This window comes from Conger conger, chromosome 15, assembly GCF_963514075.1.
Source record: "Conger conger chromosome 15, fConCon1.1, whole genome shotgun sequence".
NCBI classification, from domain to species: domain Eukaryota; kingdom Metazoa; phylum Chordata; class Actinopteri; order Anguilliformes; family Congridae; genus Conger; species Conger conger.
The window spans coordinates 31,531,040-31,548,054 of record NC_083774.1 but is presented as its reverse complement, the minus strand read 5'-3'; the positions used below and the strand labels follow the sequence as shown (position 1 = coordinate 31,548,054).

At 47.0% G+C, this 17,015-nt stretch overlaps 2 protein-coding genes across 2 annotated transcripts in view; one reads left to right on the top strand and one right to left on the bottom strand.

The window, feature by feature from the left end:
• dnajc24 (DnaJ (Hsp40) homolog, subfamily C, member 24) overlaps positions 1–1,716 on the top strand; it is a 21,327-nt gene extending 19,611 nt beyond the window's left edge. Inside the window, exon 5 of the mRNA XM_061222650.1 lies at positions 935–1,716. Within this exon, the coding sequence (XP_061078634.1) occupies positions 935–1,071 (137 nt within the window). The 3' untranslated portion in view covers positions 1,072–1,716. The remainder of the gene's footprint in view (positions 1–934) is intronic.
• On the bottom strand, positions 1,541–17,015 carry immp1l (inner mitochondrial membrane peptidase subunit 1). The gene is made up of 6 exons (XM_061222649.1): positions 16,880–17,015; positions 8,378–8,490; positions 8,200–8,288; positions 7,357–7,483; positions 2,451–2,561; positions 1,541–1,675 (listed from the first exon to the last, which is right to left on the bottom strand). The coding sequence occupies exons 2-6, from the start codon at positions 8,480–8,482 to the stop codon at positions 1,607–1,609; spliced, it is 501 nt and encodes a 166-aa protein (XP_061078633.1). The 5' UTR covers positions 8,483–8,490; positions 16,880–17,015; the 3' UTR covers positions 1,541–1,606.

Sequence of the window (17,015 nt, the reverse complement as noted above, 5' to 3'; positions counted from 1 at the left end):
CACAATCTTTTTTTTTCTTTCTTTTTGGAACACACAACCTCCAGCATCACACATATCACTTTTGTAGCCATGACTGACAATTTCTTGACCCTCCTCATGAAGACAGCAGGTGACGTGATGATGGCAGCATATGATGATTGATCGGAGTGTGACTTGTAGTGTTGCCACTCTCCCGGCCAAGACACGGCAAGAACTTATGGCACTATGATTCCTTAGTCTGACATGGTCACCATCGTGAAAGACAAAAATATTGTGTAGTCTGATCCCAGCATAAGTGAGTTTCATGTTTTGTTCAACGACTTAAAGTACATCTGTTAATATCTCAGCTTAGTATTTCTAAGCTGTTATGGGCCTTAAAAAATCAAGTTCATGCATTGAAACTACAACACTGGTCATATTTCGCCAACCACCACAAGTTTCATACCAGGCGACATTATCGTTGTCGCTTCAACATAGCAACTTGTTAACAACTTACATTTTTAGAGTATGTAACAGCTTAACCATATGTTAAAATATGTTTCAGCATATGTTAATCACAGACCTTATATCTGTTAGGGATCAAAATCCCTATCGGAGAAAAGCGGAGGAAGGGAGGAAATCTGTATAGGGAGCTCAGAAATGCTAACTTTCCTCCGGGTTTTTGGACTACAAACAGTAACACATGGGCATCTCCCAAGTGAGTAGAACTGGGCAGGGGAGGCACAGGCTGTGCGTTTCTCAGTCCAGTGCTATTTTGTGTACAAGACAAACTCACACAAGTTGGATGACATACAGTAACATTGTGTATAGTGAGACCTCATCATTTTAGGAAAAAAAAGCAAAAAAAAAGACAAGCCTCTTCTTTCGTTCTGATGTTCTGCCTTATCTGTCCAGGGTAAAGTATGCTTGTGGCCCCTGGGTTGGTAACTGTCCTCCCCCCCTCATTGGCTTTCAGGTGAGCAGGTGTACAGGTACGGCTGCCGCTGTGGTGGAGAGTTCATCATCGGGAAAGAGGAGACTGAGGAAGAGGAGGAGTCTGTGGTCTGCTGTGATACCTGCTCCCTCAGTATAGAGGTCAAAATGGCCGCCTGAGGGACCGAACATCACTGTGGACATCCTGGTTTTTAATGAGCGCACTACAACTATGAGTGGACTCAAACGTGGGTTTTGGTGAAACCAAGAGGAAAGTAGTGGCTTAAACTATCAATACTTTTAAAGCTTGGGTACTTGGAAACTATAAATACATGTCATTTGGCTGACGCTTTTATCCAAAGTGACTTACAGTTGATTAGAATAAGCAGGAGACAGTCCTCCCTTGGAGCAATGCAGGGTTAAGGGCCTTGCTCAAGGGCCCCAACAGCTGTTCAGATCTTTTGGCTACACCGGAGATTGAACCACTGACCTACAGGCCACCCTTATAACTATTTATTTTTCCTTTTTTCCCCCCCTCTTGAATTTATGTTTGCTTTTATTTCACAGTTGAATGAAAGGACTGCTTTTTGAACAGTCTCTTCCATGTTCAGTACACGTATGTGAAAAAAATGGAATAAAAAGACATCCATTGTGTATAAATAAGCATTTATTTAAAAATGTTCGAGCAGATTTATTTACAGAACAAAGTGAACAGTCAGCTGCTTTTTGCAATTCTTCCATTTGGACTTTTCTTCAAAGTGCCAATGTCATGTGGAGGCCACAGCTGCAAGATAAATAAATATGGTTATATATATTTGATAGTCATTTAACATGTATATGAGTCTCTTCATTATGAGTAATTTAACATGTATACGAGTCTCTTCATTATGAGTCTTAACATGTATGAGTCTGTTCATTGAGTCTTAACATGTATACGAGTCTCTTCATTGAGTCTTAACATGTATACGAGTCTCTTCATTGAGTCTTAACATGTATACAAGTCTCTTCATTATGAGTCATTTCACTCGTATGCATGTTAAATGACTCATAATGAAGACTCATATACATGTTAAATGACTCATAATGAAGAGACTCGTAATTTAACATGTATACGAGTCTCTTCATTATGAGAGTCATTTAAGATGTATACGAGTCTCTTCATTACAAGTCAATTTTACCCTCAGATTTTAACAGTGACATCAGAGAGATTTGTGTCAATTTCTACAGAAGCAGGACAATCCTTCCAAACTGACCAACAAAAAGATCAATTGTTCTACCTCCTAGGTCAAAGGCATGATGACATGACTACAGGATGGACAATAGAAAATGAGTCATGATCAAACAATCCAAGTCAACTCAATACTGATTGTCCCACATTTGTACATTTTCACATCTTAAACCCCCCCCCCCCCCCCCCCCCAAAAAAAAACATCTACAAAAAGGGTTTACGCAATATGAGCTCATCCCTTTTTATATAATAACATTTAATTTGCTGGACCTTGAAGTTCACCCGAAAGGGCAAAGGAGTGTAGCGCGACCCACTTCTAGCCCAGCAGTACCTTTAAGCAGACCCGTCCTCGGATGAGGGCGTAGGGAACGGGGCCGTAGCTCCGCGAGTCCGTGGAGTTCCTCAAGTTGTCCCCCTCCAGCCATACGTGGCCTTTCGGGACCTACAGAATATATAACGCACATATATAACGGTGGCGGGAGTCGCTTGCGTCAAAAACAAACGGCTCTCTAACCTCCTAGCCCCGGCATGTAAATATCCGCTGAGCTCGTTCGTCTGATAACGAAGTCAGAAACCGCCACTCCACTTTGGCTCGGAACTCCTCTCCCCAACACCCTCTTCCTCTCGGCTAATGACAACTTTCTCCCCTACCCCCCTCCCCCCCCGTTTTATTGTCCGTCTTCGTCTGTACGAAGATAGGAGAGGTTAGCGCAATGGGACAGGGTCAGGGATTTGTGGGACTTGAAAAGGGGTCATTAGGCTGTTGGCTAAAACCTGGCCTCCCGCAGCAGAATCCGCATGCGGAGGGTGAGCCACACTTTCATCAACATCCCGCGGTCTCGGCCTGCCAGTGGGGCCCGCATCGGACCGAGCCTTAATCCACTCTGACACCAATTACCAATAATCTCGTCACTTTAGGAGAGGAGGCTTGTCAAAGCTCTAATTAAGTCCTCAGTTCCCCTATATGTGCAGACAGGACCAACAACACATTACATTGGACATCACGATCCATTTTTGCTTTTAATTTTTTTCATTTTCGCGTCTCGACTTTTGACGTCCCCACACCTCGTACCGAGAAACAGGAGGGAATTCCCAGTTTATGTACCGCGCAGATAAGAGCACTCCGGTACGGCCAAGATGGCCGCCTCAGGCAAGGGCCTTGTTGTGTTCAAGAGAGAAACTGAAGCGGCTGTGTTCATAACGTGGCTAAGGTTTAAAGAATAAAATAAAATAAAAGAATATTAATCTCTTTAAATTGAGAGAATTCTTAAAAACTGAGCAGACAATTGGTAACCTGGTTTACAAGGAGAGCAACAAATAATATAAAACTTTGAAAATTGAGAGAAACTCAATAGAAAATAGGTGACCTGATATGCCCAGTCATATGGCATTGTGTTTTGTTCTGGTAACCTCATTAATATGTAAGCATATGCTTGCTTTCGTGAGGAGAAGGACAGCTTGCCATCCATTTCAGCAGAAGCCTCAGAGATCTTGGTCTTGATGGACTAATCCCTTCAAGACCGATGGAAAATTACAAATTGTTGTCAAATGTCAGGGGTCAAGATAATAAGAAAGAAAATTTAATTTGATAGAAAAAACACAATATTAATCTTCAACAATACATTCATTCATCTTTTATTGTAAAAATGCACAATTCATTCATTGAAAATCCTAGAACATAAGGAGAGATATGTGTCCACTATGCATTTCAATAAATGAATTGTCTTTCAATTAGTATAATTATTATTCTTATTGTTACTATTATATTTCCACACTTAGAAGATTGCTTAGAAACGGGTATTATGGACTTAAATGAACATTGGTCTCCAGCAGTTGAACAAACAAGCGTCCTTTACCACAGTAACTGCTGGGAGAATCCTAGTGGTTCATTTGAATGCAAGGCCAGTGAACTATATTTACACACTTTGACTAATTTTAATCATTGCAGCGCTGTGTAAGATTTAAGTTAGAATTAACTTTAAAATGGTGTTCCTGGGGTGTCTTGGTGGCGCAGCCTGTAGAGCATTGACCGCATGCTCATTGCGAGCCGCGACGTCGGCGGTTCGGCATGTCTTCCCCTCTCTCTCGCTCCCATTCTTCCTGTCTCTCTATACTATATACTGTCCAATAAAGCTGAAAAAGGCCTAAAAAATATCTAAAAAAAAAAAAAATGGTGTTCCTCAGCAAAATGACTGATTAAAATGAAAGTCACAAGAGGGTACTCGAATTGACTGTCAGCCCTGTGAATCAATTAAGCCCAGCCATTTCGGTAGGGTGTTGTTCATGGAAAGGCACTACATTTGACCTGAAGAGTGGGGGAGAGGTGGGGGGTGAAATCTGTTCTTCGGCTTTAACGGTAGCAGTGCAGGTTTATCTGCCCCCTCTCACCCAGAGAGAGTTTTAAGCAGTGTCCCCTGACGAACAGGGAAAACCTGGAACCTGAACCTGGGCAAAGCGGCAACGAAGAACGAGACACTGTGTTGTACATCGCTCTGGATAAGAGCGTCTGCTAAACGCCTCGTAATGTAATGTAATGTAATGTAATGAGTGGGTGAGGCTTTTCCCTGATTGCCTTGCTAAGTTTGCAGGTATCTTCTGCGCTCTCTAAAAGCCTAGGCCCACATTAATGAGGGTAGAGCCACTCTTTCTTTGACTGAATCAGAATGGTCTCAACCCCCCCCCCACCCCCACCCCCCAATTTCTCTGTTGAACTCAAACTTAATCTCAGCCAGACAAAGGAAAGCCAGGCCCTGCCCTCTCCTCCCTGCTTCTCATCCCTCCCCAGGTCTCTAAAATGGCCGCCCCCGTTTGGGCCAGGGCCACAAATGTAATTGCTTCCTGGTCTGTGGGTGTTAGGCTGACAAAAGGTGGGCTCCAGGGTAAACCATGGTGTTACCTCTCGAAATTAGACCGCCAGAAACTGTGTGGAGAACGGTTATCCGTTAGAAATGGTATCCAAAACCGTTTCAAAATGGACTCCAACTGGATATTATAACACTGGTTTTGTTGGGCTACATATGCCAATCTTATATACCGTAATGGCTGAAATGTATGTGTTGTACTCTTTCCTGAGAGAATGGCACGTGGTCCAAAAAGACGTGTTGACGATGCAAGTCCAATTTCTGAGCTGTTCTTTTTCCCGACGCGTAGATTGAAGTGTTTGGTGTCAAGACGTTTGAGTCCCACTGAAGAATGAGAGTGGTTTTTGTGTAAGAGGGGAGCGAGGTTGTTGTGAAAGGGACGTTCCTGCCGTTTGAGTGGCAGGGTTGTTATAGCTCTCACTGGGCCTGGCGGCATTGTTGTGATGTGGAAATAAAACCCGCTCTGCGCTTCAAGGTCTCGCCTCGGCACGGCCCTTTGTCCGCCTGTCAAGACCCCCCCCCCGCCCGTAACTCGATCTCCCCACGCAAGCTCTGTGCTCTCCGTAGCTCTTCCATCTCCCGGCACTCACTCAGACACCGTTACCGAACGTGCAGGTCCGGGGGGTCTCCACGCTCCCCTCTCTGCATGTGAGAGAGGTACCGTCTGGGCCAACGGGCTGCAGGTACCGGGGTCTGCACGCTCCTCTGTTCTCGTGGGAGTCTGAGAGAGGAACCGTCTGAGCCACCGGGCTGCAGGTTCGGGGTCTGCACGCTCCTCTGTTCTCGTGGGAGTCTGAGAGAGGAACCGTCTGAGCCACCGGGCTGCAGGTTCGGGGTCTCCACGCTCCCCTCTCTGCATGCGAGAGATACCGTCTGGGCCAACGGGCTGCAGGTACCGGGGTCTCCACGCTCCTCTGTTCTCGCGGGAGTCTGAGAGAGGAACCGTCTGAGCCACCGGGCTGCAGGTACTGGGGTCTCCACACTTCTTCGGATCGCCCGCCTTAGTTGTGACACGTCGTGCTGTTTCTCGTTGGTCATGGGTCGGCTCTTTTGCCGCAGTGCGTGTATCGGTCCTTCTTCCTGCCCTGTGAGACACTCCATTTTGGCGTTCGCCGCGTGGATTCCGCAGTAGGCTGGGAGCAGCCTGGCACGCCGAACGCAGTCGAGCTCGCCGTGGAGCCGTGTGCCTTAGCCCCCGGCCGTCAGACGCGACGGATAGCGCTGGAACAGGCCGCTTATCCCTCCGCAAACAGCGCCGGCCTGGCGACGGCAGGCGTCGGAGTGTGCCGTGTGTAAACACAGGGTCGCGTGCGTGTGTCTCCATCAACGCGCGTTTGTTTGCCCGTGGGGTGGGTCTGGTCTGTTTGCCCCTCACCCGGCCAGCGCAAACTCCACTTAAACACCGGAGCAAACACAGGCCTCCCGGCCTCCCAGGACCCCGCATTAGGGCCGAGGACGGTAAACCAGCGCTTTGTTTGCACAGCTAAGAGGCGCTTAGCGGCACGACCGGAGCCCGGCGTGGCTTCATTACCGCACCCCCTTTAAGGCTGTGGCACCGTGTCAGAGTCTCTGCCAAACGGCGGGCGATACGAAAGCAGAGCTCACGCTGGCTCGACGGTGTGCTTTTTGCTTTGTAAACAGGTGCGCTCTCCCCACGACGCGCGCATATTCAGCGTGTTACGGCGAGCGCGGGTTTGTTTCCCCTTTAAAGGTGGGACGGCGGTGCCAGTAGGTGTGGGGAAAGGTATCGGGCGTTACTCAGACCGAGCGTTTAAAGTGGACGGCGTGCATGGGAGCTGACAGTAATTGCGACAGTCTTGCTGTCAGTGTGTTTATGGCTGAAACAGTTAGAGGGAGAGCCTTACTACCCTGCTCTGTCCATCAACCCAGCCACTCAGCTGTTACTAACACTAACAGCCTTCAAAGAAATTGCAGACCATGGCTGCAGCTAGTGGGGGAAAATAATAATAAAAGCAATAACTGTAGTTTCGGCGAGATGGTACCCCGGTCCCAAATCCTGGCTTCGCAACGTCTTTGAAAAAATAAATGCCGATGAAAATGGATGCTTTTTTTTTTTTTCGGTAAATGCTTTCCAAAAAACTGTGTGTGTGTGTGTGTGTGTGTGAATGCATTGTGTGCATGTATTTGAAAGACCAGAGTACGACCGCTCTGTTTTAAACAAATTTAAGAGCATTCCTGATCAAATAAGATTTAAGAATAAAATGGCTGCTGAAGGTACCCTGAGACTTTCATAGTTTCACACAACGGTACAATATGTCAGCGGACTAAAGTGCCCTGTTTGTATTTCCCCCATGTTCAGAGCTTATTTTTAGTGAGAGGGTTATGAATAATTTCACAAGACTGTTTGATACTCACGTAAGTGTGTGTTTTAAAGACATCCGATGGGCCACTGCTGCAGACTTTGTCTCCTTCTAATCCAATTACTCTTTTACAAATATTCATCTTTGGATCAAAGGGACTTTTTGCAATTACGATATCCCCCCTGAGAAAAAAATCATCAGACAGTTCATCTGAATCACAGTCACCGTCATGAATAAACATTTTGTTTTGGACTGTAATTTCACAGAAAACTGAAGGCATATAAAAGGTTTGCGTAATATTAACTGTTATGGTTCAAAACCTGTCAAGTTGGTAAACTCAATAACATTTTCTGATCAGTGAAATAAAAGCTGCTATTTTACTTTGTGCATAGCAGCTCAACCGTTGCCAACATAATAATAACACCATTAAAGGCTGGTTTATACAGACATTCGAAGTTTATACTTCATAAATGATATATATTTTCAATTAAACGATGTATAGTATAGAGTATAAAGCAGCCTTAATGCTGCACTGGAGAAAATGAGAGAACTTTCCGGTCAATTTCTGTAAACCGGCAAAGGTATGAAACAGCTGCAATGTAAACAATTGTACTATTTACAGCGAAACACTATACAGTAATACATTTAACATTCCTTATATACACAGCCCACAACTCTATCCTCAACACACTGTTGCTCTTATTCATATGGTTGCCACTGCCAGTATTTTACCAAAATGTATTGAACATTTTTTAGTGTGAGATTTCTAAACGAAATCAACAAAATCCCAAAAATGGATAAACAAATATCGCACAATAAAACCGTGACAAACACGCAGCGAGATTTACAAAATATGAGAACATGACAAATATGAGACGAAAGCACGCGGCCGGCTCACTTTTCAATCTTGTAGAAATGGCGGCTCAGCCGTTCGGAGAACACCAGGTCGCTGCTGGTGATGGTGGGCTCCATGGAGGGTCCGGAACACTGCGCGGGGGGAGAGAGGGGGAGAGACGGTCACGCGCCGCTGTGACCGCGAGCGGAAGGGGTTAAAAAGCCCCGTAGAAAAAGCATACCGCCACTAACTCCCCGATGTACTCGAAGGCGCAGTGCGCCACGCAGCCGTACTGGATGGCGAATCCCACGAACCCCAGGGTCTTCCCCGCCGCACGCCGGAACATGTCGGGGCCTGGAAGTTAAAAATAACACGGGGCTCGTTAATCTGCGCCATCGCGCAACACCCCCCCCCCCCCCCTCCTCCTCCTCCTCCTCCTCCTCCTCCCGCTGATGATTCTGTCTACCCTCTCACATTAATGCTCCCCGCTCGCTGCTGCCCATTAGATACTGTTATTAGCCACCCTTCATTTGCTCTGCAGACACACTCATCCAGGGTGACTTGCAAGGCTAGCAAAACAGTAGTGTTGGACAGGGAGGAGAGAGATGGAGTTACCCATTACTGTCTCTCGGGGACAATTAACTTGCCTTCTACAGCCTTACACACACACACCTACACATACACACACACACACACAGTGGAGTGGAGGTGGTTTGTAAGAAAAGTGTTTCATGAGTCGCTCAACAGATGAATGGAGATCCCGATCGACCAACGGGGGAACGGGGGGCATTATTATGTGATATGGCACATCCCAGCTGATGGAAACCCTCCTTCACTCCTTGGTTGATTTGAGTACCAATCACGCATCACTCTGACCTCCTGTCATAGTCGCCCCTGGCAAAGTCCATCCATACACTGCATCCAACAGTGCCTTAACAGATACCAGACTGTGGGACCCATCCGTACACTAGAACAGAGTCTTAGCAGATACCAGACTGGGGCCCATCCCTGCACTAGAACAGAGCTTTAACAGATACCAGACTGTGGGGCCCATCCATGCACTAGAACAGAGCTTTAATAGAGAATAGAGAAATTCACAACATGACTGTCTGCTGGGGATGATGACAATCCAATGGATTCAGCAATGCCTCCGTCTCAGGTGTGACCCAAAGAAACATTGTTTGTACGGGGTGACAGTACCGTTGACGCCTGTTGACACCTGGACGTTGACTGGCTCACTGCGACTGAAACACTGCCCTCTAGTGTGGGTCGACGTATTCGGGTGGGCGGGGATTGGTCTTCACTGGAGCCATGGGAACTACGGCACCCCCAGGAACACGACGGGCCGTGTTTGTCTCCGCAGATTGCCACCGAGTCAGATAATGCTCTGTTGTCTGCACAAATAACCAGCCCACTCGGGCTATTGACTTTTACTCAGTTGTCATGGTCTAGATGTTGATAGAATGTCAATCTTGTGCGCTAACGTAACAGGAGCGATTTGAATGTTTGCACACGCCAAAAAAGGAGAAAAAAAACAAGGCCCAAACGGGAGGGGCAAGGCCTCAGCTTGAAAGTCCTACCATCGCGCATGAACCAAGTTTTATTGGAAAATTCTAGAAAATAAATAAATTAAAAAAGCACAATCATGGGCAGTACAAAACCCTGCCGGGGTACCCCTTCAGGCTGAAAGCACACAACAGGTCATTCAGCAGGACCGCCTCGCCGTCCCGTTGGGGCGGGCAGCGCCTCTCCCGGCGGACGCTCGGCCGGTGATGAACTCGGCGGTCCTGCGCGCACCGTTCCCGCGGACGGCGTTAATCACGGCGAGCGGAGCGGAACCCGCCCCCGGGCTCGGGGAACGGCGTCCCAGAGATGGGAAGGGATTAGGCCCGCCGCGCGCTGCCAGATATAGCGCCAGGCGGCTCTCCGTCGCCAAGGTGTTACCCCTAATCCCATTACCCCGCCGCTAAATCTCACAGACATCAGAATGACCCCCCTCCTGGCACCCCCCCTGCTCCCTCTCATCCCGCTCTCCTCCGGCGGGTGGAGGTGGCTTCACCTGAAAGGAGCCTCAGTCCGCCAGCTCGCCCCGCCAACCGCCAATCTTCATCCAATTTCGACGCGCCGGTGGGCCCCCTATTCCCCTGTCCAATAATACATCTGCTGGAAAACCCCAGAGGTACAAATCAAGTTTAATCCCGGGCCCCGGGGCCTCATGGCGATCTGGTCTTCCGAAAACGTGCGGCGGGCTTCCAAGCTTCCCGCTATCTCCCGACGGCCTCTGGGGACGGCCCTTAAGTCCCAGATCCGCCCAGAAGAATGGAGCGGGCTGGGATCAGAAAACATGACCCCCCCCGCCCCCCGTATCGCCACATCCTGACCCCACGGGGCATTCATCGAAGGTGAAGATTAGGACTTTGCATAATAAGATTACACGGCGAGTGAATGATATCAAGGGAGGGATCCGTACGCGGCCGCCTGGTTTCTCAATGGGCCCCGCCCTCCCTCGGCTGAGCGAGGGGAGAGAGAGCCGGCTGGGAATCAAACGGGATTTGTGGAAATTCAGCTGGCTATTCCCAGCCTCGGAAATCTCAGATAAGATCTCCGTGACCCCCCCCCCCGGCCCCGCTCCGAGCGGTTACCGGGCAGTCTCTTAGGCAATTCCCTGCACTCGATGGTGGCGGTGGGGCCGTAACTGAAATTTGCATTATATTAAGGCAGTAAATTAACACCGACCCTCGTAATCCTGGATTACACATACAGTGTGTACACAGTAAAACAAAGAAATCAGCGTCAGGGGGCTCTTGCTTGGCTCGACTGCCTGTGACCCGCAGAGTTGGAGATAGACTGTCAGCGACACCGGCAAACCCAGAGCGGGTTTCACTGCTCCTTAACCCTTTGAAGAACAGAAGTTTCTGGAAGGTTCCAAGCGAGAATTCCAATGATTTCAGTTACGAGTTGTGATTGTGACATCAGCATTAGAATGTCACTACTGGCAACTGAAATAATTGGAATTCTCACCAAAAAAAAAACAACAGAACATTCTAATCACATCTTTGTGACCCAACGCCTTAAAGGTTTAACACCAAACTCTCTTCACTCACATTATACACACTATGCCCATTTCAATGGGACTTGTACTGCGGTGGCTAAACCTCCACTGCCAGAGGCCAGTCCCTCTGTCTCTCTTGAGCGAGTCCCTCCTTCAGTCACGCCCTAAAGCCCCTCTCTCTAGGAGACGCCGGGGAAAGTGCACTTTCCTCCCGATCCTGACGCACAGCCGGAATGGTCCGGGGCGCGAAAGGAGAAGGGGGTATACGAGTAAAACTTGTAGCCGCGCGACAGCTTTGGCGCTGTCGTTCAAAAGAGGGGGCCTGTGGAGGCAGACACAGAGGCCCTGTGACCGGACTTCCTCTCTCTCGCCGGAGCTCAGCGGGGTGTGGGAAAGGGACGGTCCCCTCGCAGAGCGGATCGATGCGCACGCAGAGCCTCCGCGCCCGCCCTCCGTGTGAATGAGAACACGCCGCAGTGCTCACGGCGCACAGAACACCACGGCGCTTTCATCTCTGCAAGCTGCCAGGTCAGCAGCGCTCAGCCGTCCAGGGTTCTGAAGAAGCATGCACAGCGCGGGAAGGAGGTTAACCCTTTGAAGAGTTTTGGAATATATATTTTTTTCATGTTCTAGAACCCCATTGCTTTCATTAGCAGTCGTGATTGTGACATCAGCACTATAATGTTTAGTTAAAGGTGTCCTAATCATAGAATGTTCAATTAAGCACATTCTCATCATAGTATACTCAGTTAAGAACATTCTAATCACGTATTTGTGATCTCAAAGCTTTAAACTTAAAGGGTTAGAACACCTGCATAGGATTATTTGATTGGTTTTATTTCATCGTTAAAACAAATGGCACATATCCCTGAGGACATATGGCTTTAAAAAAATTCTAGGAAATGTTGAGAGAGAAACAAACCTGGATCTAAATGTTTCCTACAACAAACAATGTCTGTTTTGTGAGACTGTCAGAGCTCCATGCTGTACAGGCCAAACAGAGCACTTGGGCCCCTTCCATTCCAACTTGGGCTCATGGCTTGGCCTCCAGGAGCAGGGAGACCGGCCCTGATGGACTGGGAGTGGAGGATACACTGCTCAGCTACACTAGTGGGCTCTTAGCCAACGGCCATCTTTATTTCCGGCTTCCGTCCCTCATGGTGCGTTGGAGAAACCCCCAGTGGGGGGAAAAGTGACGGCACAGAAGGAACGAACAATTTATTTATTTATCATTTTAAACGAACCGCGTATGGCAGAGAAGCCTCAACAGCAGCCGAGACCTGACCTCTCAAGACCTGACGGTTCACCCCTGGTAGGATAATCCCCATCAAGATGCTGATGCACTGGCTTCCTAAGTCTGACGCTCCCTCGCGTGTGTAAACTGGAAAGAACAGCAGATGCACATCAGACTTCATTTCAGATATCAAATCTTTATTTAAATCACTGCCAGTTGTGGGACGCGCATCCCCTCCCTGTCTGAGCCCGGACAGGAGGCTCAGGAGGGAGGGAGTGGGGCGGGGAGCGGGGCGGAGGGCGGGGGTGGGGATTCGGCCGCAGATGAAGCCTCTCGGGCTAATTCCCCGTTTGATTCTGGCGCGCTCCCCTGACATTCGACACCGCGGTACGGATCGCCGTCCGACAAGCCCGGTCTGTTTGACCACACGAGCAGATGGAGGGAGGGAGAGCGGGAGGGAGAGCGGGAGCAGAAAGGTTGCGACAGGGAGGACCAACTTTGCTTGTCAACATTTCTAAATTAGAAAAACATGAGAAGGGGGGCCGGAGCTTCGCTGTGCGCCTAAGAAGATTACATGGATGTTCTGGATTCAAATGCTTGTTTATGCTTTACTGAGCTTGTCTGGTGTATCGGAACCTATGTAACCTGAAATACTCTCAAAGAGTGCAACCCCCATCTTCTGGTCATCTTGGGTGGCTCAACTGCACCAGGCAAGATCAGTCCAGTAATTGAATTCAAAACAATTACGTATTTCACCCAGGTCTGAAATAAATATGTTTCCCCTGCTTTAACTGGAACTCCGTTTAGCTGTGTTGAACATTGACTCAGGACCAGAGAATGGCTTTGTACCCTGATACACGAGTCTGAGGTGGTACCGAAACAACTCATGGATCTGACCATCCAATCCCCTGAAAACTACTGTCAAGACCTGCCCTGCCTCCCAGAGGGGAAAATCCAGGTTCAGAAAGTAAAAATCCTCCCCAGTATTTTGTTCCAATCAACTGGATTTGCTAATTAGCGGGGTTCCTCAGTCAGAGTCAGTCCATGGTCGAGGTCATGGGTGGAAAGAACTTGTGTAAGGACCTGGACCTTTCCACCTCTGCTCCTTCCCGCATACCACCCTGCTCACTGTCCACCTCTCTGCTTCCCACATACCACCCTGTTCACTGTCCCTCTCTGCTTCCCACATACCACCCTGTTCACTGTCCACCTCTCTGCTTCCCACACACCACCCTGTTCACTGTCCACCTCTCTGCTTCCCACACACCACCCTGTTCACTGTCCGCCTCTCTGCTTCCCACACACCACCCTGTTCACTGTCCACCTCTCTGCTTCCCACATACCACCCTGTTCACTGTCCGCCTCTCTGCTTCCCACATACCACCCTGTTCACTGTCCGCCTCTCTGCTTCCCACAAACCACCCTGTTCACTGTCCACCTCTCTGCTTCCCACATACCACCCTGTTCACTGTCCACCTCTCTGCTTCCCACATACCACCCTGTTCACTGTCCACCTCTCTGCTTCCCACAAACCACCCTGTTCACTGTCCACCTCTCTGCTTCCCACACAACACCCTGTTCACGGTCGTCATGGAAAGTTCTCTGCGTTAATGGCCGCCCTGACTTTAGAAACACAAACAGAGCAGATATGGAAGTTAAGTCCGTTTGTTTGGTGTTTTTAGCTAAATTCAAGCAAAGCTGAAAATACTTTAATTTGGGACTTATAAAAAAAAAAAAGACCCTGGCCCCTTTGGTTAAAAATAATGCCCGTTAACAAGGACATGCCCTTAATTGTCTGCACAACCCTTGACTATTACTTTCCTTTCAATGCTAACTAAACAAACGTCTACTATGCTGATGGCAATCTTACTTCCCTCCTGGCTACCGTTACATTCATCCCCAGTGCAGCACTCAATTATGCAGGCAAAACCCAAACAATTCATTCAGGAAAGCCGGTGACATGTTTTGACTATTGGTATTATATAGCACAATCAGATACCAGTCAATAAAACTGACATAATAGAAATAATATACATACACAACAACAGATGACACATTCGGGGGGAGATGCATGAGCTCACAATTATTCTTTCCGATCCGTTACCGTACCTCCGCAGAGGGTACGCACTTTCCGCCAGACATTCAAAATAATCTTTATCGCAGCCGGTTTTGTTGTCATGTACGCACGTCACTTCCCTTTCGGGTTTTTTTTCCCTTGCCTTCCCACATCTGCGGTTTGCACAATGCGGCGTCAGCTGACGTGAATCCCTGCATCCTGTCAGTCCGAATAACAGTCAAAGCGCTGTCCAAACATTGGGACGTTTCCTGCTAAAAGCATTTACGAGTGAACAGTCAGCAAGTGAGCATTCAGGCTCCTGAGTCTAGAACACTGCTATAGTTACTGAACAACAATCCGCGGTAAGAATGTGCCACATTAGCGGCCTGCTTATTAATGCCTGATTGGACCAAGGGATATTACCCCACTTCTTTGTGTCATGCTTCTTAAGATACTGCAAGTCCTCACAACAGTCTTCATCTCCCTACTGCTGCAAGAGGAACATGAGGACAAGCCCTATGGCTGCCACCATCACAACAATGGCAGCTTAGGAGAGGAGCGTCTTCCAGTTACAAACCATGTTTTATTCCCCAATTCAGGTTTACTTCCCCTTTTGGAAAGCCTGGATATAACCGGAGCCTGTTGGACAGCTGAAATGTCCTCCATCAACATTATTCTGTGCACACTGTGCTCTGCTGCCCAGAACAGTCACTGCTATATGATGAGAGGGGGAAGAGAAGCAGGGAGTATGCTGCCAAATCAATCCCAGACTCCCCATCACTGATCTTCCGAATTGTGTACTTTGTGTACTCTGGTAACACCTTTGCACATGTTGCTTTGAAACTTTTTCCCTGCACAAATAAATTAAATGAAATCAAGTCCAAAATGTCTGTCAGCACACTTGTCAACATTACAAGTATACAAGATGTATATCATTTGTGTACTAATTTAATAGTAGGCAAGTGTGCCAATTCGGACACGGCCTGTCCTGTGAGCACCTCATTAAGCTCAGAATTTTATACACAGCCATGACGGGAGTGATAACCTTTACCTGTGTAGCAAATATATAAAACATATATTTGCATTGTGTATAAACAAATATATAAATAAAAAATATATAAAACAAATATTTGTATTGTATTAATATTTATATGTAGTGTCACTGATATCAGAGATTAGTGTTACCATTGTTTAGTTTCAGAATAAACTACTTTATATTGAGGTGACTTTTTAATAAACTAATATTGAGAATTATGGACTATTTAACCACCGAAAGAGCAAGACTGTTTCATTTCAATATTAAATATCTACAGTTTAAACAGGATGAGCCTAGGCCATCTTGTCTGGTGACCAACGCCTAATCCCATTGGTTGACACAGAAGATGAATTCCATGGAATTCCAGTCCTGACACAGAAACCTTTGAAGCACATGGTAAATGTCAAATAAGATTGTGCAACACTGCGTGAAACCACGTGAATGGGGACAATTTGTGTTTTATTTATCTATTCATTTATTTAACATTAAAATCAACTACTATAAAATGATTGTATATTGAGTGTTTTGAATAAAAAGTAGTGTTCCAATATATTTTTTAATTTACAACCAGCACGCTGGATTTGGGAGGCAATATCACAGAATAGAATTACATTGATGTAATTTAGTTTAGAACCCATCAGGCATTGAACTGGCATTGAATTCACATTCAATTTCCCAATGATAAGTGGGAAGTAGCTGCCATTATTCAATTCAAGGGCCAGGTTGCATTTATTATTCCCCTGCTCAGTAGTTGCAAAACTGATAAATATAGCTCTGGTTTCATTACGTTTCAGTTATTAGAAGCTGACACTTTTATCCAAAGCGATTTACAGTTGATTAGATTAAGCAGGGGGCAATCCCCACTGCAGCAATGTGGGGTTAAGGGCCGAACAGCTGCACTGATTTTACAGTGGCTACACTGGGCCTTGAACCACAAAACTTCCAGGCACCTTAGACACGAGGCTGGACACATTAAGACACATTATTGGCACTTTAAACGGACACATAAACCAATCGTCCTAAGCAAAGTAAACATCATCTGGTTTTGTGTGAGGATAACTGCAGCTAGCGATTGCGCTAAGCATTTTTAACAGTTAAGATAATGCAAATTAAGAACACGGCAAAGTTAGGCGTAACTGAACTCCGACTGCAGCAAACCATATTAAGTTATGCGGTTGGCACTGTAATGAGATTATGTTCGTCTGTGGCTTTTTGATACCCAAGACAAACGTTGTTAGCCACCTAGCACGCTTTTTAACGGATGAGTTTCTCGCAAGCCTACTATTTTGTGTCATCTATTCATTTGAAATCGCACAAACGCTATGTGGATTCGCTAGATGTATTGCTAAATATGTTAAAACTCACCTTTTATATCTTCAATAAACAGTATTCAACTGAATGTGCCTTTGACAGTTGCAGGCTTGAGTCTGCTTAATATACCGGTGTACATGTAAACAGAACTCTCAACTTGTTCTCCTAACAACAGTTTCTGTGATTGGCT